The following is a 25,792-nucleotide window of genomic DNA, read 5'->3' as shown; positions in this document are numbered from 1 at the left end:
GATTTTTTAGTGCCCACATTTCTTCTACGGCATGTCCCATCTACATATACATACATATGCTCTTTGGTTAGTGCCACAAGTAAGTATTTAGCTCTTTAAGGTTCTGAGAGCGACGCGTTCATATATACGGACGAACACGCAGACAGACAGTCGGACGGACAGACAAACGGACGTGGCTAGATCGACTCGACTATTGATCAAAAATATATATACTTTATGGGCGGATATGCTGCCTTCTCCCTGTAACATACATTTGCTCAAAAGCAATAAGCCATGTTCACAAATTTTCAAAGGGTTCAGGCAAAGACTGTGAATACAAATTTGGGATAGGTGCATGATCAGCGCTACAAAAATAACAAAATTTATTTCTGTGCCAGCCAAAGCCAGAGCAGTGCATAACAACATATACATACATATTTTGATGTAGCTATGCATGCATAATTCATACATACAAACATAGGTGCTTGCACGCCATTGGCTAAACTTCTCTGGAGCATACACTGTCCAAAAACAAAAGTGAAATAAATCTATGTGTGATATTTTCTTAACATAGTTATTGCACAAGTTGCGCCCTGTAAAAAAATTATTTTATTTTTAAATTTTCCTGCAAAATTAATAGTTAGTATCTAGGGTAATGTATCATTTAAATAAAGCATGCATTTCATGGATAAACCAAAAGTACTTTGCGATCGTAAGTTTAAAACTATTCGCTCAATGTACTTCGAAAACGAAGCGACGCAAAGCACCATCGACCAGCTTTGCTGAAGGCAGGCTGGCGACTAACTTCGTTGCTCGTGTCAGCGCATCAGCAAGCCGCGACTTCGGCATTCCGTTCGTCTGAGCGAACAGCGAAAACTCCAACGCCAGATGAAACGCCAGACATGAAATTTTCCGTCGCATGCAAATGCATGGGCGTTACTCATCTTAGTGTTTATATTGTCTGTGGTTAAGGGTATAACAATTGCCGTACTTTGTGCAATCGCGTACTAGTACGTAATTGCGGTGATTAAAGCTAAAACTTAAAATGCCTTTCATTTTCGGTTTTTAATTTATTTATAATAAATTAAACTTATGATTGATCGGAACTATTTTTAACTTTTAATTGCGTGGTTTGGATGTTACTTTCGTATATTTGTTCACTTGGATAATAATCTATAAGTTTTCCATTAACGGTTTCATGTGTAGATTCACGAAGCTGTAATTCATTCTCCGAAATTATTTTTCGGACTAGTTCATCATCTGTTCCTTGTTCGCTTTGAACATAGGCTTGACTCCAGTTTTCCAAATTAACAATATTTAGAGATTGTTTTGAATGTCCAATCATATCGATTCCATTTTTCTTACAGAAATCTAATGTCCATGCAACCACAAAGAAGCATGCTGCATTCATTGGAAACGCTCGTAATAATGTAGAATTTAATCCGCGGAAAAAAAACTTTATGCCCTCTTTCTCATACTTTTTTACTGCACAGTCGACGAACCCATTATATAAAGCATGTTTCCCAAGGGCATCTGCTTGCATATGTGTTTTGACGACATCGATGGGATAGCAGGCTAACCACGATGACATTCCAGCACAGCCTCCTGCCATAAGCATATAGAGTACATTGGGCTTATCTTTAAGCTGCATTATATATTCGTATGAAACGAAGTAGCTGGCAAAACCTTACAGAAAATAAATAAAAATCTAGTTTTTATTAATTCATAACTAGGTTGGAAATTATATAGATTCTCTTTTACCTGGAATATCCCTTAGTATTGTTGCTGTAAGTCCTTTGAACGTGCCTTTGAAACCTTCTGTTCGATGTATGTAAAGCAAGCAATCAATAGGTCCTTTAAATTTATGCTGGCTGTCGATCTGATTCGATAATTGCAATCGCGTTTTCGCTAACTCCATGGGGGAACATATGAAGCCCTGTGCTATACCGGCAGTGGCTCCAGCCCAAAAGTGTGACATTAAAGAATTTGGGTTATCAGATAATCTCTGTATGTTTCCATAAACTCCAAACACTATTGCGTTTACTAAACCGATTCCCATCATTGGACTGCTGATTCCCCGATATAAGCCACGAATATTATCTAACATTAATATTGTTTTTAAACAGTGAATTGTTCCTTTATATTTTGGATTCTTAGGGTCATCAGTTTGCAAGTGAACTTTTACTGTATCGAAAGGGTGGCCGACAAGTACTCCTGCAGCACCTAAAATATTTATTAATAATTAAATATGAGTGTAGTTATTAAATCCGTAGGCAAAAATCATGGAATGCCGAAAATTAAAGACGCATCATTACAAGTATGTACATATGGATAAATTGAAATAAAGAGTATTACTTTGTCTATGTGGCACTCTCCATTACATAGTAAAAAATCTGATATTGATTGATAACTGGTTGATTGCTTATTAATGGTTGCAGACAAACTCGGAAAGTCGGCAGGACAGACCGACAAAGGTTAAGGAGGCGAAGTTTCGGTATAAGCTCATTCGGAAAGATTTGTCAGAAAATTCGGGTCACAGATTTTAGGTATCTCCCCAAAGTTTCGTCCGATCAGATATAAGTTTAATATCAAAGCTCCACATATTAACTTAATAAATACGTCTTTAAGCGATTTTGGAAATTCTATTCATATATAACTAGCTTAAGTTGCCTTATAAGGTAGTAGTGATCTTGTTAACAATAAAATATATATACATTTTTAATAAAAAAAATAAAAAAAAAAAGGAAATTCTATTCGAAACTGGGGTAAATTAGTCGGTTAAGGTCGTATGAAACTTAAATTCGTGAATTTAAAAAAATCTAGTCTTAGGCGTGCCCTTTACTGACAACAAGTAACCTAGTTCTTACAGCTTGGCTTGAACATCAACCCAAAAATTGAGTCAGCCAAACAGTCAGGACAATCAGTCTTATATAGATAACATTAATATTGTTATTTAAATTTATTAAAGAAGTTTTAAATATTTTTAAAAGTGGTAAACATAGTCATTGCATAAAAAGCTCGAACTGCCATCCAAATCTAGAGTCGATAGTATTATTTACTGTGCATCCCTTGTTGATGTTGAATGTTGACCTCGAGCTATTTTAAAAATGTACATGTTTATTGTACTTATCTAAATGTGAATGCATATGTATGTAAGCATTTAAGATACTATATGTAACTTTATATTATTGTGAAGTTAAATGATATTTTGCATTTTGCAAAAGGAAGCTTTTATTTTATTTTATTTTATTTGCGCTGGAATCGATCAGTGCCTTCTGATCTCTACCAAGCGAATATCTAAGGAAATGTTGTATAGTTACTATTAACTTATATGATATATACAATGAAATTATTTACAATGATGAGGAAGAAGATGATAAAATAATACGCCTGGTAGGTAGGTCGTCGGGGTGCAGCCTTCGGAGGCGCTCTCACTGATGGGGTCAGCCAGGACCTGCAGGTGCTGCAGCAGCTTGTCAGCAATCCAGTCTTCGATAAAAATCTATCATTCGTTTAACAAAAATTCAATTGAACTCAAAATATAAAGCTCTTCGGTTATTTCGAGTTTCCAATAAAATAAAATATTACAAATTTAAATTGGTTTTGCAGCGTTATATAGACAGTTCTTCAATATAATAAAATAATTACCATATTGAAAAAACTAACAATTAAGTGGACCAAAATGTGTTAATTTTGGTTAATGTGTTAATTAAAACCAAAATTTTTTGTTAACAATTTTTTTTTTTCATCTCCATATATAAATTGTTTATTCAGACTGACTGATATGTGATCAACGCCCCAGGGCAAACAGCTAGGAAGATGGAGTTACCTTACACGGGGCTTTAAAAAATTCTACCCGCTGGTGTAGAAATATCACAAAAAACATGTGTATGGCTTACCAACTGATAGGTTAAAATTCATTTATTAAGAAGCTTTATGAAAATTCGTTTGAGACGTTTTTCAGTCTTGTCCGATTTGCTTCAAAGTTATTTTCAAAGCCCTTTATATGGAGGAATCGATTTTGGAAACTCCACCCGCCACGGAAAACTATTGCTGCAACTTTTTTTTTGCCATCGGATCGGCTTTTTAATGGAAAATGCTCAAGGGTTTAATGAACAAGTTAATTTTTCGTCTTCAAGATTCTCACCACAAGAATAACATGTGTGGAAATCGTTGATTACAACTAATGGTTCTCTATTCGATTGACTTTAAAGTAGAAGTGGAGTTCAAGATAGAACGAGCAGAATTAAATTTTACACATGCGGAAACTGGGTGAAAAGTAATATCTAAAATGTTTAGCATAACACCCTCCACGGGAAAGGGCCGTTAGCGTTGGTCAAAGGTTCCATAGGGAATGATGAAGATGTGCGCTTTCAAACGTTTACTTGAACACCGTGAATCCATCTTTGACCTTCGGGAAAAAAGAGTAATAGTGACGCCGTAGAATGATATAGAGAAAAAACAACTGCTACTACGCAACGCAAATACATGATAAGGATACAAGAGCTGTAGCTCAAAGACCTAATGAAAATATTGGAGAGCTACAAGCAGGATGCTGAATTCTCTTTCAAAGACGAGTTACTCGACACAAGATATATAGATTACAAGATATTGATGACAATTTACGAGCTTGAGAGAAAGTTCTCAAAATCGTGCCATACAGCCAGCTTAGCAGTCTAAGTTAAAGAGAGATGCGAGAAACAATGTGACTTGCAAATTGAGCGTAGACTTCTTTCTGCAAGTTAAGCTCTTGAACAAAATAACTTTATCTGCAAAGTTGCCATGCAGCTGCAAAATAGGGAAAGCAGCCATATCAGAGCCATGGCGCGGCAGCAACAAACAAAAGCCCAACATATTCTGCAAATAAGCGAACAAATGGAAATCACAAGGTAGCTTGAAAGTGAAGTGCGAACAAAATTGTGCTGCAACTCAGCAACAAAACGTAACGGCAGCTACAGCATTGCCAGCGTTGCCTAGAACGAATGCTGAAACAGAGACGGAGGCATTGTCTATGCTACTGTTGCAGAAACTCAGCAAATTTGTGAAAGACCAGAAGAACAGCAAATCACTGCAGAATTCGCCTTAACAGAAAAAGCGACGTAGAATTCGACGGAAACGGTTGTGCACACATGTGCAAGATTTGGATGACAATTACTTACGCATGCTATTCAACACAAAACTGAAAGGAAATGCAGTGGTTATATGCCAATAAAACGCACATACTGGCGCCATTTCAAAATCAGACATACAACTAAAATTCGAGCAACGGAAGTAGCAAACATAAGAGAAGTTTTACTTTGAAGATAAGATAATGCTGACCAGACCATCAATGTCGACTTTGACAAGTTTTTAGAGCAAATTTTCGAGGGAGTACCGTACGAGACGTTGCGCGACCAAGCCCGGATACAACGCTTCGCTAATCCTGAGCAGATGTAACAGGCGTTTGTCAACATAGTTTTGCCAAAGCAAGAGAGGTGGACATCAACAACGCCACTGGCCAACAATGACCTACGTTGTCGAAACTGCAACTAACTAAAGAGATTTCCTGGATCTTATTTCGCATGCGGCAAAACTACAACAGCTGCGTAAGATGTTTAAAAATATATTTGTCGTAATATTAAACTATTTACTACTAGCGGGTATAACCCGGCCTTGCCCGTGGCACGTATGTTATAAAATCAAAGTTTTCTAAAAGCTTTGAAAATGATTTTGAAACTGATCGGACGGGAATCAAACAAACTTAAAATTTACCAAAAAAAACTTTGAAATGCATTTTACACCGAAGGAGGTTAGGTTTTTTCGAAAAATGTGAAACACGTCTCAAATGATTTTTCTTATAGATCTTTGGAAATAAATTTGAACACAAAACGTCATCCACCAAATCTTCGACCCCCATTTGCACCAAGGACGGATGGATTTTTCAAAAAGTGTGATGCACCCCTCAAATGAATTTGAACATAGATCTTTGAAAATGAGTTTGAGGCCGATCGGATGGTAAACAAAAAACTTTCATACAACCGTTTTCCGCCAATTTACCACTGTTGCGGGTGGAATTTTCCAAATCGCTGAAATACGTATTCATTTAGTTCTTATGGAGAGCTTTGAAAATAAGCTTGAAGCAAATCGGACACAACTTAAAACTTCGCCCAAAAAATCTTTGAGTCGCATTCCACCCGAGAAAGTTTGGATTCTGCGAAAAGTGTGAAACACGTCTCAAATGATTTTTCTTATAGATCTTTGGAAATGAATTTGAGCGCGAAACGTCACCCACCAAATCTTTGACCTCCATTTCCACCAAGGAGGAACGGATTATTCGAAAAGTGTGAAACACTCCTCAAATAAAATTGAACAATTATCTTTGAAAATAAGTTTGAGGCCGATCGGATGGTAAACAAAAAACTTTCAAACAACCGTTTTCCGCCAATTTACCACTGTTGCGGGTGGAATTTCCCAAATCGCTGAAATACGTGTTCATTAAGTTCTTATTTAGAGCTTTGAAAATTAGTTTGAAGCAAATCGGACACAACTTAAAACTTTGCCCAAAAAATCTTTGAATCGCATTCCCCCCGAAGAAGTTTGAATTCTGCGAAAAGTGAAAAACACGTCTCAAATGAATTTTCATATAGATACTTGGAAATGAATTTGAGGGCGAAACGTCACCCACCAAATTTTTGAGCCCCATTTCCACGAAGGAGGCATGCATTTTCCAAAAAGTGGGAAACACCCCTCAAATGAATTTGAACAAAGACCTTTGAAAATAAATTTGAGGCCGATCGGATGGTAAACAAAAAAGTTACATACAAACGTTTTTCGCGATTTTTCCACACTTGCGGGTGGAATTTCCCGAAACCCCGTCTTAACGTGCACCTACATCACATAAGGTAACTACAGTGAAAATTTCAGCTTCCTAGTTCTTACGGTTTGGGCTGTGCGTTGATCACCAATCAGTCAGTCAGTCAGTCAGGACAAACAGTTTTATATATAGAGATAACAGAATGCCTCATAGACTCCGGCAGCGCGATTTCATTCGTAAAAAATTTTGTATACCCAGTAAAATCCGTTTAATTCAGTTTTTAATTCATATTTTGGACTAATGAAAACAAGTATAATATATTTGGGATTTCTTTTAAGAAGGGAAGACATGAGAGTAGATGACAAGGGATTAGAATCGATATAAAATTTATCGGTACCAGGCAAAACGCATACAGTACATTTTTAGGTTTGTGTTCGTATTTAGAGCGATTCATTAAAAAATTTTCAACAAGGGCTAAGCCATTGTATGATCTCCTAAAGAAATACATAAAGGTCGAATTTAATGTAAAAGAATTGGAATACTTCGTCAGTCTTGAAATAAAACTAATTCTAGCACCAGTATTAACAATTTCTAATTATAAATATGAGATTGAGTTACATTGTAATGATAGTGCTCTTGGCTTTGGCGCGGTGCTAATAAAAAGAAAGAATGGAAAGTTGCATCCGGTATTATCTTTTTCTAAACCAACGTCTGAAGCTGAGTGAGATAGAACTGGAAACGTTGGCAATCATTTATATTCTTCGAAGATTTCGAATTTACTTACAAGGAAAATTTAGGACAATTTTATCATTTGCCAAGCAAAAGATAAAAACTTCGAAAAAAATGATCACAGGCGGTTTGAAATGAGAAACGGGGTTGCTTATAGGAAAACAAATGATGGTGGGTTACAGTTTTGCGTGCTAGAGGATATGAAAAACCATGTTTTGAACAAGTATCATAATGAGTTTGGGCAGTTCAGGCAGAGACAAGATGATGGATACAATTTCAAAGAGCTATTGAAAGATTAGCTGAAAGATTTTTACCAAATATACCCAAAGAAGATAAGCCTTTTGAATCAATGCATATAGATTATTATGGACGGGAAGAACAAACAAACTCATGTTTGTGGTAATCAACGGGTTAACCAAGTCTGTCAGGTTGTACACTACCAGATTTACAAACACAAGAGGTTGCTTTTATAATTGTTGTATTTGTTTTAGGGCAAACAGTGGGCCAGAATGCATAGTTTCTGACAGGGCAGTTTTTTCACGTCTATGGACTTCGAGTAGTTTTTTTCAGATTTGATCATAAAGCACATAAAAATAGCTATAGGATTTCCATAGGCAGATTAACAGGTTGAACGTGTTAGTAAGAGTTTAGGCACAATGATCAAAAAGCTGGAAGAAATAAATGAAGCAGCTAGGAAAGAAAGCTTAAACGAAATTAGAAAAGCGGTTAAGGAAAACCATTCGCAAGTACAGTCTTACAATGAGCATATTATAACAACACGAAAAGGAAAGTAACAGCTTATAAGAAAGTAGTCTGCGTCATAAAAATGTTTTAAAATGCATGCTGCTTTTAAGCATTTTTGATCTCCTTTGGGTTTTTTCTAAAAATAAGTATTATCTTCTCTAAATTAAAGACAGTATTTACTTCTGCAAGCAATGAAATTATGCCACTAACGTATCAGCTATTTTCAAAAGCCCTTTCGACGATAAAAGGAATTACTATAAAGACAAAAATTATATATGCACAAGAAAAAAAAAACAAACAGTTTGCATTGCTGGCTGAGCTATCTTTCTTCTTGCTCAGGTTATTCTTATATTTTTCTTTTCCTTATTGATACTTCGCCGCAACGAATTAAGAAAAATATTTAAAACATGTGAGAGGCTCTAGTTGGGAGCTCCCGACTAGGGGATACCCAGAACCCTCTTCTTCCATCACCAAATGCAGCTCGCATTTTTCCTCCGTAGGGTTCGAACTCGCAACAGACCGTACTACTTGCCGCCGTCTCTACTCCACAGCAATAATTGAGTCTTAGAAAAAAGCAATTAAAATAGCAGCACAGAAAACAATACAATCGCAATTGCCATGCTGTTGATAGAATTCAATAAAGGCGCGTATGAATGTGTGTGTATACAGAAATTCTTGTAATTTGCCCTAGCGAAGAAGATTTTCTGAACCACAGCCAAATAATCTTACAATTTATATAAAGTCGATAAATAAAACTGAATTATAATGTGTTGTTGTGAAAAGCCTAAATTGACTTTATTTCTTGGCTAAAGTTTCAAAGGAATTGCTAAAAAACATTAGCCACTCAACATTTGCCCCGGCGAGATTTAACATTGCAGTGCATATAAGCAAATTAATCTATTTCCAAATTAAAAACGCCATTATTCAAGTGCAACAAAATTATCGTAAAGGCAATTACAAACGCCAACTCCCAAATTTCGGATATACCAAGACGCCGCTAGTTGACTTACGCGTTCTCCCTTTTGTGCGGTCATTCGGCTCAGCTTACATACATACGCTAGTACATAAGCAGCTGCATAATTCGTCTCGTTTTCTGTGCTTACCGTTCTTCAGCTAGTCAGCAATGGTGTTCTGACGACAACCGAGACGCCCCAGAGTCCCCCGACTACCTACGTGATGATGCAGCCTTATTCAAAAAAGCCGCCTTAGACGTTTGTCTACGATAAAGCTTGAGGACTCAACCAGGCTTGGCGAAATATCACCTAAGCTAACTCTGTTGTAATAAAAATTAATGATATTTTTTTTTTCAATACAATAAAGATTTATAAAAAAAAACGAGAAAGAAGGGCGATTGAATAACCTTGCGGATCCAACCTTTTCATAATGCTCATAGTGCTTTGCCCGTATCTAAGAAGTACAGGAAATGCCGTGAATGGTTAAGCTATCTTGAAAAACAAAAAAATTTTCGATACAACAACTTAATTTTCGACTGATCGTTCCTATGGCAGCTATATAATATAGTAGTCCGCTGTAAATTAGATTTGGTTTAAACGGAGGGAGCATTGTAAAACTAATAAATGCCGAGTTTGGTCAAGATATCTTGATAAACAAAAAAATTTTCCATACATTAACTTAATTTTCGATCGATCGTTCCTATGGCAGCTATATAATATAGTAGTCCGATCTTAATAGGATTTTGCATATATATGAGGAGCATAAATACCGAGCGGTTCGATCTATTGATTAGAGCGAGCCTCTTCTACAAGCTTTTGTCTGTTGGGCAAATTATGCTTTTGCCAGGATTACCTCTTCTGCTGAAGACTCGCCTTGGCTGGGTCGTGAACGGGGGTTTTGAGAGACTACGCAGTACCTCGTTTTTGGCTGCTGGCCTCATTCCTGACAGCGATGCTGGATGCGATGCGATGTGAGCAGCACTTTGCCAAAAACTTCTCCCGCTTACCATCTGGCGAATACTCAGTGCGATTGCCTTTGAAGCGGAGTGCAGAGCTGCTAGGAGAGAGGCCATAAGGCCAGGCTTATCGTCGATTTCTCAGTCTTGAGGGAAAATTGGGTCGGCATTCGCATCTGATGGAGCAGTACTCGGCATACATCAAAGAATTTCTGGATCTGAATCACATGCTGCGAGTTAGTCCAGAGTTAAGTCGCTGTTGCAAATACTTCCTCCCACATCATTGCGTCTTGATGGAAGACAGTACAACAACCATATTCAAATCAGCATCAATTCAGCCCGTGCGCGCAATGCATCAGTTGGCCATAAATGAACGTGATTCATTTCCAATTGGATCGGATGCCATCAAGCAGGAGTTTTACGTTAGCGATTTCATTTCCGGAGCCAACTCAGGTGCTGAAGCCAGAGAGAAAATTCGTCAGACGATCGGGATATTGTCTCGTGGAAACTTCAAGCTTCGAAAGTGGTGTTCCAGTCACCAAGAAGTCCTCGATGGAATAGTTTATGAAGATAGGGAACAGTACTTGAAGTTCGATGATGGAAGCGATGTCACCAAGGTCCTTGGTCTTGTATGGGATCCAGCGATCGACCAGTTGCTATTTTCACTTTATGTTCTAGATTCTACTGTTAATGCCTGCAGACGCTCAGTTCTGTCTATTGTTGCCCAGTTTTATGATCCGCTTGGACTTTGGGACCAGTCATAAGCAAAGCAAATATCTTTCCTCAACGGCTTTGTAAGGACAAATTATCTTGGGATGAAAGCTTGCCGATTGCTCGTGATACGACTTGGAGGGAGCTATGCAGCAGTTTTCGCAACATTCGGCATGTGTCGTTTCCTAGAGTGGCGCTCTTCGAAGGAGCTGATGTTGAAAAACATGGATTTCGCGATGCCAGTGTGGAGGACTATGGAGCCTGCATCTACGTGGTGGCCAAAAGTTTTCTAACCACAAGTCGCATCCTTTGCTCCAAGTCTCGAGTAGCACCGCTAAAAACATTGACCGTCCCAAAACTGGAATTATGTGGAGCGAAGCTGTTGGCTAATCTGATGATGAAGTCAAGCGCACAGGCATTTTTGTCAGCCGGTTTTATTGCTGGTGCGATTCGTCCGTAGTCCTATCCTGAATAAGAGATGAGCCCTTCGAATTTAATCTTGTCGTGGCAAATCGTGTGGCTGCCATACAAGAACTCACCGCCACTATGGAGTGGCGATATGTTCCGACGGACAGAAATCCAGCTGACATTCTTTCTAGAGGCGCAGTTCCCGACGTCATAGCCCAATCGGAGCTGTGAAATAGTCCAGCTCCATCGCTGATCTGAAGACCACGGCTGGAATCATCCGAAGAGCCGTAAACAAGCTGTGTCTGCTGCTCCTTAAGGATTCTGTTGAAAGTCAGGCTTCCAACGGGGAGAGTATGTTGGATTCTACAGCAACCGCATCAAATCAGCATAATCAATTATTCATGTAAACATTAGAAGAGGTTGTAATCTTAGTTTAGTGAAACAGCTGTTCGTTGTAAACAAGGTTGGCAAGCCTCTCCTGCACTTGTCACATAAAAATGCTGCTATAAAAATGCATATCTTCTGAGCCACAGCCAAATAATCTTACAATTTATATAAATTCGATAAATAAAACTGAATTATAATGTGTTGTTGTGAAAAGCCTAAATTGACTTTATTTCTTGGCTAAAGTTTCAAAACAGTAGCTAATAAACATTAGCAACTCATCGAAGACAATTGCTTCAAAAATTTAGTTTAGGTTGGTGGGTAGTTGAAATGTATATGATTTACTGCTACGTAATGGCTTTTAACAATTTTTTATGTGTTCAGGGTATAAAAAAAAGGTACCTCAATAGGACTCCACCACGCGACAGACCACACTTCCCTTCACCACCCCTACTCAACAGGCAAACCAACAGTCCATCTCCATTCAGAAAAAAACGAATAATAATAACAGCACGTACACATAGCACATACACAGAATACAATACAATCGCAATTGCAATGCTGTTGATAGAATTCAATAAAGACGTGTGTGAATGTATGTGTACATGCATATAGCAAAAACATGTTTTCTTTTAATAACTTTTTGTTTTTATGAACCAATCTTGATGAAATTTTCAACAGCAGTCCTTAACGTGCTAAGGAATATTCGTCTATTCTCAAAAAGTCAATTGCAATAAAATTGTGGATTAAATTGGTGGGCAATACAAGTTGATTTATTAACTTGACTTATAGCATTGCGGTGGTATCGGGGAGGTGGCGATAGGTATTAAATGAAAGATACCCATTAAAAATGGGTAAACAGGGTATATTGTATTTGTGCAAATGTATGTAACAGGCAGAAGGAAGCATCTCCCACCCCATAAAGTATATATATTCTTGATCAGCATCAATGGCCGAGTCGATAAACACGTGCGCACATAAACTTTGTGTTTCTTTACCGATCTTAATGAAACTTTCGACAGTACATCTTATTGTACATCTTATTTAAATTGGCCATTCAAGTTGGATTATTAATTTGATTTATAGCTTTGTGGTGGTAGCGTGAGGTGATGATAGGTATAAAATAATAGATACTGAATATATATATAATAATCTAGAAGCTACAAGTCAAGTTTGGTGACTCTAGCTCATATTATTTACCAAAATTTCTCAAAAAGGGGATTTCGATATCGATGTTTTCGATTAGTTGGAAACGGGGCAAGTTATCGAATATTGGAAACAATCTCGATCTGCGCGGGCAGTAGAAGGACCTACATCTAAAATTAAAAAAATTTCAAGTCTCTAGCTCTTATAGGTTCTGAGATCTTTGCGTTCATACATACGGACGGACGGAGAGACAGACGGACGTGGCTAAATTGACTCGGTTACAGATGCTGATCAAGAATATATATACTTTATGGGGTCGGAGATGCTTCCTTCTGCCTGTTACATACATTTGCAAAAATACATTATACCCTTTCACCCATTTTTAATGGGTTCAGTATATAATAACTTTGGAATAACATTGCTAATGGCAAACCCTAACAATCTTATCAGACCACCCGTACTTAAAGTAGGAAAACAAGTACAAAACACATCAAAGACGGATGCATAGATAACTAGAATTCCAGCATCGAAGCAATGTGGAGAACCGAGAATAACTGATAGCACTCATTGCTGGTGTTGTTACACAAGCTATCAACGAACAAGTACCAAGCATAGTTAGAAAAATCAATAACCCAAACCAAAATTTCCTTAATGTACCAGATCGTGAAATTTGCCCAGAACATCCAGTGAACCTAGCTGAGTTAAACCGAACGTGGTGAAATGCATTCGCTAATTTTCGGCCCTACCTCCATTCTTGAATATCAAATGACAACAATCACACAGACTAACAACCAGTCAGTAGACGAATTCCAACAAGTAGTTTATAAACTATAGTTAATTAATTATTAATAATTAACAAAATTGGATTACTGCGAGAATTAGAAGAGCCGATGTCAAAGCTTTACCTAGTTAAAGCTTTGGATACTTTTATTCGAGGCCCTAGAGGCGACCTCCCACGGCTTCTGGGTACGAAAGAACTAACTGACCTACCGCAAGGTTTGCACTTGTGCCTCAAGATCGAAAATCAAACTTTCAGATTTAATAGGAACGGCTGGAAGGCTGACAATGCGGCTGCGACACTTTCATCAAGAACCAAACCTTAAATAATCTGCAAACCACGCCACGCGCTGGCGCTCTTCCACTGCGTACGTCGACGCTGCCGCTGACAACAAATTAATTATAAAGGGCCAACTCTTCAACTATTATTTAGTCTAAAACTTGTAATCAAACTTAAAGGTAAATATCTTCGGATCGTTAAATAAAAGAATATATATTTTTGTAAATAAAATAATCTCTTTATTTAACTTATATGCCTAATAATGCAAAAATTTGAGGGCTTGTAAGGCGACAGGCTTGATTGTATTAAAATTATAGCTCAGGGAGAGGTAAACTGAATAAAAAAAATGGGACTCGGTCAATATAGGGTCAGAAGCTGTTCTTGTTTAATGCTGCGCTAGTGTCAATACGACATCTGTTGCCCACCCTACTATAGTCACCTGAGCCGCTTGACCAGACAGAGGATGATCCCTAAACACAAATTAGCACATACTAAAATTCAGATCAAATTTATTGATTATAAGACAACATTTTATTGTACCTACCAAATTCGAAAACTACTCAAATGAACTTAGGAAAGCAATGAAAGGTGTATTTGTATAAAAGCAGGCGGGTATAGTGATAATAATAAAACTTACGGCTAAATATAGCAAGATTCTTTATTATAAGCCCCCATCTACATCAACACCAAATGCAGTTTGCGGTACGAGCTTCTTTGCTTAAGCACATAACAAATATTGTGACTCTTCCTCTTAAAATCTAAAATCTCGATTTTTACATATTATTTGAAAACAAAAAAAGGTATAGGTTAACGAAACAAACTCGTACTGCGCTGGCACTAGGAAGAAACACGTTTAATTGCAAAAGTCTAGCTCTTAAAGGTTCTGAGATCGACACGTTCATACATACTGACAGACGGATGGACGGACAGACAGACGAACATGGCTAGATCGACTCGGCTGTTGACGTTGATCAAGAATATATATACTTTAATTTGCACAAATGCATTATACCCTTTTTTATTTATTGATTTTTCTGTTTTTAAATATTAATTAGGTTAACGTAAAAACAGATATATTACCTCCAAAGAGCCCAGCAATAAAATCCACAATCATTTTTATTTGTCAGCAGCCACAAGTTTTTGCAATTTTCTCCTTTACTGTGGGAGGTCGTTTGATAATAGGAGCTGTAACGAATTTTTTATAAATTTTATTGATTAAATATACAGATTTGTAAGAAAAAATGATCTACTCGGGAGTGCCCGACTAGGACAAATACTAAACTAAGCTTGGCGTCACTAGCTTGTAAAATCTGCCAGTTATGGAAATAGCGCAAATTATTGATGATTTTAATGCCTTAGACTATAAGAGAAGCTACGTTTCTAGATGGTTTTCCTAGGCAATAGTATACATATATGGGGTCGGAGATGACTCGTTCTATATACATTTGCACAAAACTATTATACCAACTTTACTCATATTCAATATGTTCACAATAGAAAGTGGTTTCGAGGTAAACAGTAGTAGTATTGATTAGTCTATAGAGATATCTCTCAATATTAATTAATTAGAAAGATTTGGATTTAAAAGCATGGACTTTTATATTAATTTCGAAGCAAATTATATTTTCGAAATTAGTCGTTCTATCGTTCTATCTTTGTGACATATAGGATAAAATACACTTGTTAAATATGTGAGGAATAAGAAAGGTTGTAACAGCTTTGTTTTTCGGAAATATCTTATTCTTTCTAAAGAGCTATGTGATATGGAAGTGTGATCATAATTGCTCCATATATAAAGATCATAGAGATGCTAATCACCGCACGATTATTCCTTACTACTGCATATAAAAATGCAGAATATGGTTAATATAAGGTGATATATAAGCAGTTTTTTCATACAAAAACATAACCTTGGACCGATCATTTCTACAGCAGCTGTATGACATGGTGGTCAGATCCGCCAATTCCGACATAAATATGATCTGCGAAAGTTTTAAAAAAGAAAGACTAGTTTACATAGAAACATACAGACGGACTAATTTGTTGTTACTGGTCAAGGGTATATTTAATTGAAAAATATATTCTTTGATGCGTTACACATTTGACATATGACCAAATTATAATAAACTCTACAACGGTTTAAAAACAATACCACGGCTTCACAAAACCCATGAACGTAAGGTAATGGCACAGAAGAGAGAGGCAAGCAAACCTCCGTTATCTCCTATCCTACAGAGCTCACAACATCAAAAGTTAATTTTAAAGAAAATTACAACTGAACAATTCCTTCTTATTAGCATCAGCTTACCATAAAGCTGCCATAGGAACGGTCATTCGAAAAGTAGGTTCTTGTGTACAAAACTTTTTTTTTAATCTAAAAATCATGACCAAGCCCGGAATTTATTAGTTTGACTATGATGCTTACATATGAGCTAAATCTTTTCAATATCAAACTACTATATTATACAGCACTTTAGGAAGAATCGTTAGAAAATGAGTTGTTGATGGCAAAATATTCTGTTCTCGAAGATGTTTTAATAAATCTACGCAATTACGAGCTTCACAAGGGTATTAAATCTTCGGCGTGACGAAGACATACTTCACGTAAACCAAAGAATAGTTTCTCGGGTATTAGAGTGAATTATCTCTACGCTCCGTCTATAGAATAGACGAGTATCTGACGAGTAAGTGTATAAATACATAGTGTAACAAATATAAATGACAGGACGGACGAACGCTCCGCCACTCAGATATCGCATAATACAAAATTAGATCATCCAAAATTTTATCAGTAGTTTTCTAGTTTTTTTACCTAGTGTGCACATTGTGCGTATTCTGTCAATGTAAACAAGAGGTTCTAGTCGGGAGCTCCCGACTAGGGGATACCCTGAACCCTCTTATTCCAACCCCAAATGCAGCTCGCGCCGCGCGCTTGTTTGCTTTAGTAGTAATAAAGATAAATTAAAACAAGTAAGAGGTTCTAGTCGGGAGCTCCCGTTAGGGGATACCTAGTAATAAAGATAAATAAAAAAAAAAGTTCCCTTGGCAGGGTTCGAACTCGCAACTCACCGCATTACTTGCTGCCGCCTCTACTCAACAGCCACACCAGCCAAAAAAAAAAAACGAATTTACTTAGCAGCACAGAAAACAATACAATCGCAATTACAATGCGGCTGATAGAATTCAAAGCAGACGCGCATGAATGTGTGTGTGTACATGTATACAGAAATTCTTGGAATTTGCGCTTGCTGCCGCTGATACGAGGAAAGCCAAAACACGTTTTCTTTAATAACTGAGTTTCTTAACCGGTCTTGATGAAATTTTTTTTACAGTATCTACGTTTTATTGTGCTTTAGAATATATGTGTCTTCTCTAAAAGTCAATTGCATTTAAATTGTGGTTTATATTGGTGGGCAGCATAAATTGGTGTTTTTACTTGATTTATAATTATGAGATAGTAGCGGGGAGGTGGTGATAGCTATAAAATGAAAGATACTTTATTTATATATTCTAGAAGCTACATGTCAAGTTTGGTGACCTTAGCTCTTATTATTTACCAAAATTTCTCAAAAAACAGGATTCCGATATCGATTTTTATCGATTACTTAGAAACGGGGCAAGTTATCGAATATCGGAAACAAACTCGATCTGCGCGGGCAATAGGAGGACCAACAGACCAATTTCAAGTCTCTAGCTCTTATAGGTTCTAAGATCCTTGCGCTAATACATACGGACGGACAATAAATTTACGAAAATTAAATGGCAGCGTACCTTAATTTTTACAGCATACAGTCCACTATTTTTTTCGTTTAATATTGGAGTTACGTACCCCCGACATAAGACTTTAAGATATTAGATACCAGATGTTCAAAAATTGAAAGATATTTTAAACAAATGATTAGAATATTATTACATTATCATACTGGCTTACTTTTCCTAAATAAATTACCAAAGTAGCAGAAAATACCCCTGATTAAAATACATTCAGCCTAGCGTTTCCGACAGGACTTTTACCGCGTGCGTTTTGATTAGGACATCTGTGCAAACGCTACCCTGCCCCACCCTTTTAAAACAACCTTATCCATTTTTATACCCTAAACCCATTGAAAATGGATAAAAATGGTATAATGTTTTTGTGCATATGTTTGTAACAGGCAGAAAGAAGCATCTCCGATCCCATAAAGTGTATATATTCTTGATCAGCATCAATAGCCGAGTCGATCAAACCATGTCCGTCTGTCTGTCTGTCCGTCCATCCGTCCATCCGTATATATGAACGCAAGGATATCAGAACCTATAAGAGCTAGAGACTTTGACTGAAATTTAAGCTGTAGGTCCTCCTAGTGCCAGCGCAGATGGAGTTCATTTCCGTTATTCGAATATTTTCCCCGTTTCCATGTAATCGATAAAAATCGATATCGATAACCTGTTTTTTGAGCAATTTTGGTAAATAATAAGAGCTAAGGTCACCAAACTTGACATTTAGCTTCTAGAATAGTATAAATATATTAAGTATCTTTCATTTTTCATCTATCACCACCTCCCCGCTACTACCGCATAGCTATAAATTAAGTAAATAAACCAATTTAAACTGCCCACTAATAAAAGCCACAATTTACATGCAATTTACTTTTTGAGGATACACAATTATTCTTTAGCACAATAAGATGTATAGTAGAAAATTTCATCAAGATCGATTAAGAAACAGAAAATATTAAAGAAAACGTGTTTTGGCTTTCCTCTTATTAGCGACAGCAGCCGCAAATTGTAAAAATGTCTGTATACATGTACACACACACATTCATGCGCGTCTGCATTGAATTCTATTAACAGCATTGCAATTGCGATTGTATTGTTTTCTGTGCTGCTAATTAAATTGGTTTTTTTTGTTGGCTGGTGTGGCTGTTGAGTAGAGGCGGCAGCAAGTAATGCGGTGAGTTGCGAGTTCGATCCATGCCAAGGGAACTTTTTTTTTTATTTATCTTTATTACTAGGTATCCCCTAACGGGAGCTCCCGACTAGAACCTCTTACTTGTTTTAATTTATCTTTATTACTACTAAAGCAAACAAGCGCGCCGGCGCGAGCTGCATTTGGGGTTGGAATAAGAGGGTTCAGGGTATCCCCTAGTCGGGAGCTCCCGACTAGAACCTCTTGTTTACATTGACAGAATACGCACAATGTGCACACTAGGTAAGACTCAGGGATTGCTGTGGCTGTTGAGTAGGGCGGCGGCAAGTAGTGCGGTCCCCCATATGTGTACATGTATACAGAAATTATTGCAATTTGCGCTAGCTGCCGCAAACACGTGGCCTGCCAAAACACATTTACTTTTGTGTTTCTTACCCGATCCTGATATAATTTTCATCAGTAGATCTTATTGTACTTTAAAATATTCGTGTAATCTCACAATTGCATTTAAATTGTGGATTATATTGGTGAGCAGTATATGTAAATTGGTTTATTTACTTGATTTATAGCTTTGTGCTGGTAGCCGAGAGGTGGCGACAGGTATAAAATGAAAAATACTGACATATATATACTATTCTGAATGCAACATATCAAGTTTGGTGACTCTAGCTCTTATTATTTACCCAATTTGCTCAAAAACAGGATTTCAATACCGATTTTTATCGATTACTTGGAAACGGGGAAAGTTATCGAATATCGGAAACAAACTCGATCTGCGCGGGCATTAGGAGGACCTACAGCTAAAATTTCCAGTCTCTAGCTCTTATAGGTTCTGAGATCCTTGCGTTCATACATTCGGACGGACGGACGGACAGACGGACAGACAGACGGACATGGCTAGATCGACTCGGCTGTTAATGCTGGTCAAGAATATATATACTTTATGGGGTCGGAGACGCTTCCTTCTGCCTGTTACATACATTTGAACAAGTACATTATACACTTTTTACCCATTTTCAATGGGTTCAGAGTATAAAAATCAAGTAAGAGGCTCTAGTCGGAAACTCCCGACTAGGGAATATCCTGAACCCTATTTTACCAACACTAAATTAAGATCGCGCTACGCGCTCGTTTGCTTCAGCAGTAATAACAAGTAAGAGGTTCTTGTCAGGAGCTCCCGACTAGGGGATACCCAAAACCCTCTTCTTCCAACAGGCGATAGGTATAAAATGAAAGATACATGATATATATATTATATTCTAGAAGCTACATGTCAAGTTTGGTGACTCTAGCTTATATTATTCACTGAAATTGCTCAAAAACTGGATTTCGATATGAATTTTTATCGATTTCTTAAAAACGGTGCAAGTTATAGAATATCGGAAACAAATTCAATCTGCGCGGGCACTAGGAGGACCTACAGCTAAAATTTCCTGTCTCTAGCTCTTGTAGTTTCTGAGATCCTTGCGTTCATACATACGGACAGACGAATGGACACACAGACGGGCATGGATAGATCGACTTGGCTATCGATACTGATCAAGAAAATATATACGTAATGGGGACGGAGCTGCTTCCTTCTGCCTGTAAAATACATTTGCACAAACACATTATACCTTATACATGTGGAATGGGTTCAGGGTATAAAAATAGAATGTACCCTCAGCTTCGGCTCTTTGAGAGCCGTGCAAGCAATTATGTTTGTATGTGCTTGAATATACATACAAAACAGCATATTTGAATGTGTTGTTATTCACTGTTTTGCCTTTTGCTGGTTATGAAATAAATTTTGTTAGTTTTCTAGCGCTGATCATGACCTATCCCAAATTTGTGATGACATACTTATGAGTGCATGTTGTGTACTGAGGTTAGCTTCGTAGGAAATCTGTTTTTTAACGGGCATGGCTAGATCGACTAGTCCCTATGAACTTAATAGTTCCATAGTTCTCTTATATAATTACAATAAATAACCGGAAATAAAATGACAGCGTACCTTAATTTTCACAGCATACAGTCCGTCACTATTTTTGTGTTAATATTAGAGTTATTGACCCAGAACATAAGAAGGTACGAGATTAGTCACCAAATATTCATAAATTTCACAGATACTCTGAACAATATTTAGAAAATCATAACATTATCATACTGGCTTACTTATCCAAAAAAAAATTACCAAAGTATCAAATAATACACTAGATCCAAAAATATTTTAAACTAGCATTTCCGACGCGATGTTGTCCGCGTGCGTTTTGGTTAGGCCATCTGTGCAATCGCGTGCTACCCTGTCCCACCACTTTAACACAACCCTTTCAATTTATTAATTAACAAAGCTATAAATAAACCAGCCACGGTCATGGTTGATGAAGGTGCAGATCTACTCCAACCAAGGCTACCACGAACCACCTATGGGCTTCATTAAACTGGCAGCCGTCCCAAATTGTGGACCGCCCTTTTTAATTTTCTTCCACTGGCCGTGCTGACTTCTGCCACCCTAATAGTCACCGTCGCTTGAGTATTCGCTGAGCACTCCCAAGGGGCAGGAATTGAGCACAACTTCCAATGCAACTAGAGTCGACTGCAGCTCTTTGGCGGATAACAGCAGGCGTAGGTGCTTTGCAGACTCCACACCTGCTTCTAACAGACCCTCAAAGTGTGGACCTCTTGGCGGTAGGAACGCAAATACAAAACACGTCCTTCTCTTCATCGATTCGAGCTCGCAACTCTCACAACTAGCGACGCTCGTCGTGTTGTCGTAGTGGATAGTCTGTAAAAGTCCTCTACGGCCGGCAAGATAAGATTAGCGATGTACAACATATACGTAAGCTTTGTACGCATTCGAACGGTCGTGCTTTTTGGGCCACAATAATCGACGCCACAAAGAGAAAATGGGCGGAGCGTTCGGAATTCGAAAACCATTTGGTTAGTTCGAAATCTGCGCTTTGAAGTATTCACGGCACTTCTGACTTAATCGACTGATGGATCTCTACAAATTCAGCACCAGTCATTAAATCTTCTACATCAAAGTCGTGCCTAATAACGTCAGCAGCTTCTGGGTGTGACGACTCGCTGTTAAGCACCGTAATGTCAAACACCGGGCAGGCGTAGTGCCGTAAAATACAGTATTTACCCTGAAGCCTAAACCTCAAAGATTCCGACAGGTTCTTTCTCCACACTACGAGCTGTAAATCTCGATCTGCTTCATACACCACCTGCCTATACATCTTCTTGATGTCAGCTGTCAATGTATATTAATGGATACTTAATTGAAGCAGAGTCGAATATAGTCTTCTTGAATGCCCGATCGAACCATAAGAAGGTCATTCAACGCAATTTGAGACGAAGTCCGAAAGGACGTTTTGTGGTCTTAAGACACACTAATGCAGAATGAAATAGTGTGGAGAACTTTTGTTTTAGAATCTGATTATCTTTAATGTAAGATTTTCTTCCATGAATTCCAGGTACATGCGCCTAAGCTCGTTATCTCGAGATAAGCGTCGTTCAGGCAGCATAAACTGCAGATTAGCAACCTGGAAAGATGCGCCAAGTTGATTAGGATCTGATCTAAATGATTACAATACTAGCCTCTTCTCTACGAAGCTGCAATAGTTGTGCTAGCACGTCTGTTACAAAGTTAATTGTGAACAAGAATCGACTAAAGCTCTAGACAAAACAAAACCACTACTTCTCGTTTTGACACTAACGATTACACAATCAGACACTTTCGCATTGACAGCATGCTGAGGTCGACGGGTGATTTAGTGAAGAATCAAGGGGTGCTGTCAATGCTCGAGTGTTGAAAACGGCAGAGTAGATACTCTGCAACGGTGTGTTATGAGAACGACTGCATAGTCTGCATTTCTTCGCTTTACATCTGGCAACAGTGTGTCCCTTCTGAAGGCAATTTATGCATAAAGAAGCCGCTGGGTCGAACACAAACCGTTGATGCACTGTCAATGTGGCATATGCTGAGCAATTCAGTATAGAATGGTCTTCGGAAATGCAATAACAAGTTTTTTTGGGTCATAAAATAGTTTCTTACATTGTAACAGGGTAGCAAAAGACCTCGCTGGGAGTTGTGTAGTCAAGAGGCTCAAGAGAAGATCGTTCAAGGACCTCCTCCAACCATGACATAGGAGACGTCCCAGAGTCCCCCGACTAAAAGGCCGCCTTTGACGTTTTTCCACGATAAAGCCTGAATCAGTAAATGATCAAATAGATATATGCAAACGTGCAAGGTAAGCTGAACGATATTACAAACTTATTTATAAACTTATTTATTCAGAAAGCAGACAGTGTGGACACAGAGCACTTGTTATGAAACAATTTAAGCGAAAAGCCTGATAGGTATAAAACGTTTAAGGAGTTTAATATTTGCCATAACTTTATCGGAAATAAACCTGATCAGCCCTACCATTTTAGATGACATAAATGTTGAAGAAATAAAGAATGAACATGTCACCAATGCTAGCGTATCAGATAGCCTAGAATTAGCCAGTGTTAAAACATTTCAAAAAGAAAAATTATTGTTTTTACTTGTTGAGAGTGGGCAGCAGAGTGCAGTATATGCGCACACATTTGTAGCTCTTAGGCTATAATTGTGATTATGCTATTCTGCTGTTGGCTGCTGCGCACAAACGTCGGCAGAACGGTCGGTGTTGTCTGTCTTTGTTACTGAACCAAACATTCTCCCCTATTGAAAGGCAAGGGCTATCGACATCATTATATTTGGCAGCAAAGCAAATTTTTTTACGGCTCTGGGTATGACTCCAGTTGCGGTCTGAAGCAGATCCCGAGATCAGCTCAGTACTCTAACCAGTTGCCACAGCTGCTTCGCTCTTCCTTATTTGCTGTGAAATTAGTCTCGGTAGAGCATTCCACAATTGATGATTGGCCCTAGTTGCAACCCAACCAAGGCGAGTTTTATTTACCATCACCAGTCCAGCAAAAAGTGTAATCTGCACGACGCATAGCAGATCGAAAATCAAACTAACTCCAATCAACATGTCGACTGGCTATGATTTGAAGAATTCAATTTTAACTAGTTATATATTTTATTGAATGTTTCATGATGCTGGATCAAAGGTGAAGCTTGACTGGTTCACGGTGATGGAGGGTGCAATCAACGCCGGAATGCACGTGGAGTACTCCGACACTCGAGACTGGACAATATGTTGACCGAAAAACCATCGGATAAATAATGTGCATTTGCGAGTCGAGCAGCGCACGGCAGAGCACCAAGCAATCAGTGCGATTTTTTACATTGTTGACTGCAGTGGCAAGTAGGACAACATCGTGCTTGAGATGCTGGGCGGTGGTGGGATGAAGATGAAGTTGCAGCTAAGATGTTTCGGGATAAGGAAGAAGCTTGCTGTGTGTGCTCGGGTCTGCAAGTATTGAATCCGCAGACTTTCAGCTGATGGATCTTTTGCAAGCAATTTAAACACAGAGAAAATTTGCGAGGAAGGAGCATTGTAAACAGAATGGCCTGCGACGTCACAAAATAACCATGCACACGATCTACTGGTAGGAACTACAAATTTTCTTCTAGTACTGTTGTTCTGGCACAAGTGGGAGCTAGGCGCGTACATTGCCGTAGCATGATAAGTTTTTTCCAGCCTCTGGCACAAGTAAGCACTCGGTAAGGGCCGTAAGCTTCTCATAGAATGGAATAACGTCCAACGGCGATATGTTCCACACTGCCCATCGATTTTAGCGCACGTAATGAGAGTTTCCCTTATCCGAAAATTCACATAGTTGTGTTGTCGCACCCTTAACCACCTTTCTTAAGCCCAGAATCTCAGCGATGTGTGCCTGGAAAATAAGAAGCTTGTTATTAAAACGATTATCAAACACTTCAAAGCCGGCGGCCTAATTAGCGTTTGACATTTCCATTGAAGAGACACCCGTAACTGTCTAATGGTTGACTCAAATTTTGGCTGAAAATCCTCTTCAATGTTGGCATGATTCATATTCAGCATTCTATCATAAGTTGTTTTAAAGTTTGACTGCAATCCAGTTGCCATGCTTGTGCAATCATGCAGCTCGTAGTTATCAGCATCGCGAAGTCATTTGGGACCCAGTTTAGAGGATAATTTATTGAGGCGAGCACTTAAATTCTTTGTTTTTATTTAAAAAACAGCAGTCTGGTTTCCAACCGCCAGGCCATAGCCACTTGTACTTGCACTTTCATCAAACATTATAAGTGTAGCGCACAACAAGGTTTACACAGCCAAACTGCAACACAATAGTTACAGAGCACAACGATTAACGGTGGTTTTGCTGCATCGATCATGCATAATAAACAACTGTATGCAGTTGCAGGCAAAAAGCCCTGCACATTAGTTGAGGGGCGTAGCACTTTGCAAAAAAGTTAATTTCAAGTCCAATTGTATTTAACCACGCAGGGCATTTATTAGCGCTTATAACTATTATTTGGCAGCCAAATCGAATTAGTTGTGCCTAAATGGAGATCAACGAACAATGATATAAAAAGAGAATGAAGTGCAACTAACCGATCACCGAACGAATGCAAAGTGCTGAGAGCTAGGGAAAGAGGAGTTCAGCCTAGTGCAATGTGCGTGCCAACATTATTAGCTCTTAGGCTGTAAATGTGATTATGTTATGCTGCTGTTGGCTGCTGCGCACAGAGAGAAAGCTACCAGCGTTGACTGTGTTGGTTACCTGACCAAACATCTTTATTAAATTCGCCAAACCCAAATTGGTTTGTATAAGGGTTAAAGTTCATCCAGTTCAGCGTAATAGGTTAATTCTATATTTCGGAGACGGTAAATCTGTCGCTGAATGTGATACAAAAGCCTTCGGTGTCATCGAATGTGATTCATCGCTCGTGCTCTACACCTGATGTCCCCAACTGCCGCGCAATGCAACATTTAACCGGGTAATTTGGACACGGTTACTGTGGTCGACGAAGGAATGATTATTATCAATGACGCAACCATCTATAGTAATATTGATACAAATATAGGACTCAGTCTATCTAATATCCAAGAACCGAGCTTGTAA

General features: G+C 38.2%; 1 protein-coding gene across 6 annotated transcripts in view; it reads right to left on the bottom strand.

The window, feature by feature from the left end:
* Positions 1-1,034: 1,034 nt before the first annotated feature.
* The window catches only part of LOC135427388 (mitochondrial basic amino acids transporter), a 28,593-nt gene continuing 3,835 nt past the window's right edge, over positions 1,035-25,792 (bottom strand). For 3 of the 6 annotated variants that reach the window (XM_064680926.1, XM_064680899.1, XM_064680918.1), the window contains exons 2-4: positions 14,941-15,045; positions 1,741-2,202; positions 1,035-1,665 (exon numbers count right to left, since the gene is read on the bottom strand). In XM_064680926.1, the coding sequence (XP_064536996.1) occupies positions 1,070-1,665; positions 1,741-2,202; positions 14,941-14,974 (1,092 nt within the window). In that variant the 5' untranslated portion in view covers positions 14,975-15,045 and the 3' untranslated portion in view covers positions 1,035-1,069. Of the gene's footprint in view, positions 1,666-1,740; positions 2,203-10,051; positions 10,155-14,940; positions 15,046-17,631; positions 17,762-20,762; positions 20,912-25,792 lie in introns of those variants that run through there. The other 3 variants (XM_064680891.1, XM_064680908.1, XM_064680882.1) reach the window with 3 other exon arrangements.

Source organism: Drosophila montana, unplaced genomic scaffold, assembly GCF_035044405.1.
Source record: "Drosophila montana isolate Dmon_TW-CO22-7 unplaced genomic scaffold, ASM3504440v1 contig_1334_1, whole genome shotgun sequence".
Taxonomy (NCBI): Eukaryota; Metazoa; Arthropoda; class Insecta; order Diptera; family Drosophilidae; genus Drosophila; species Drosophila montana.
Note: the sequence above shows the minus strand (reverse complement) of the source record. Positions and strands in the feature narration are given on the sequence as shown.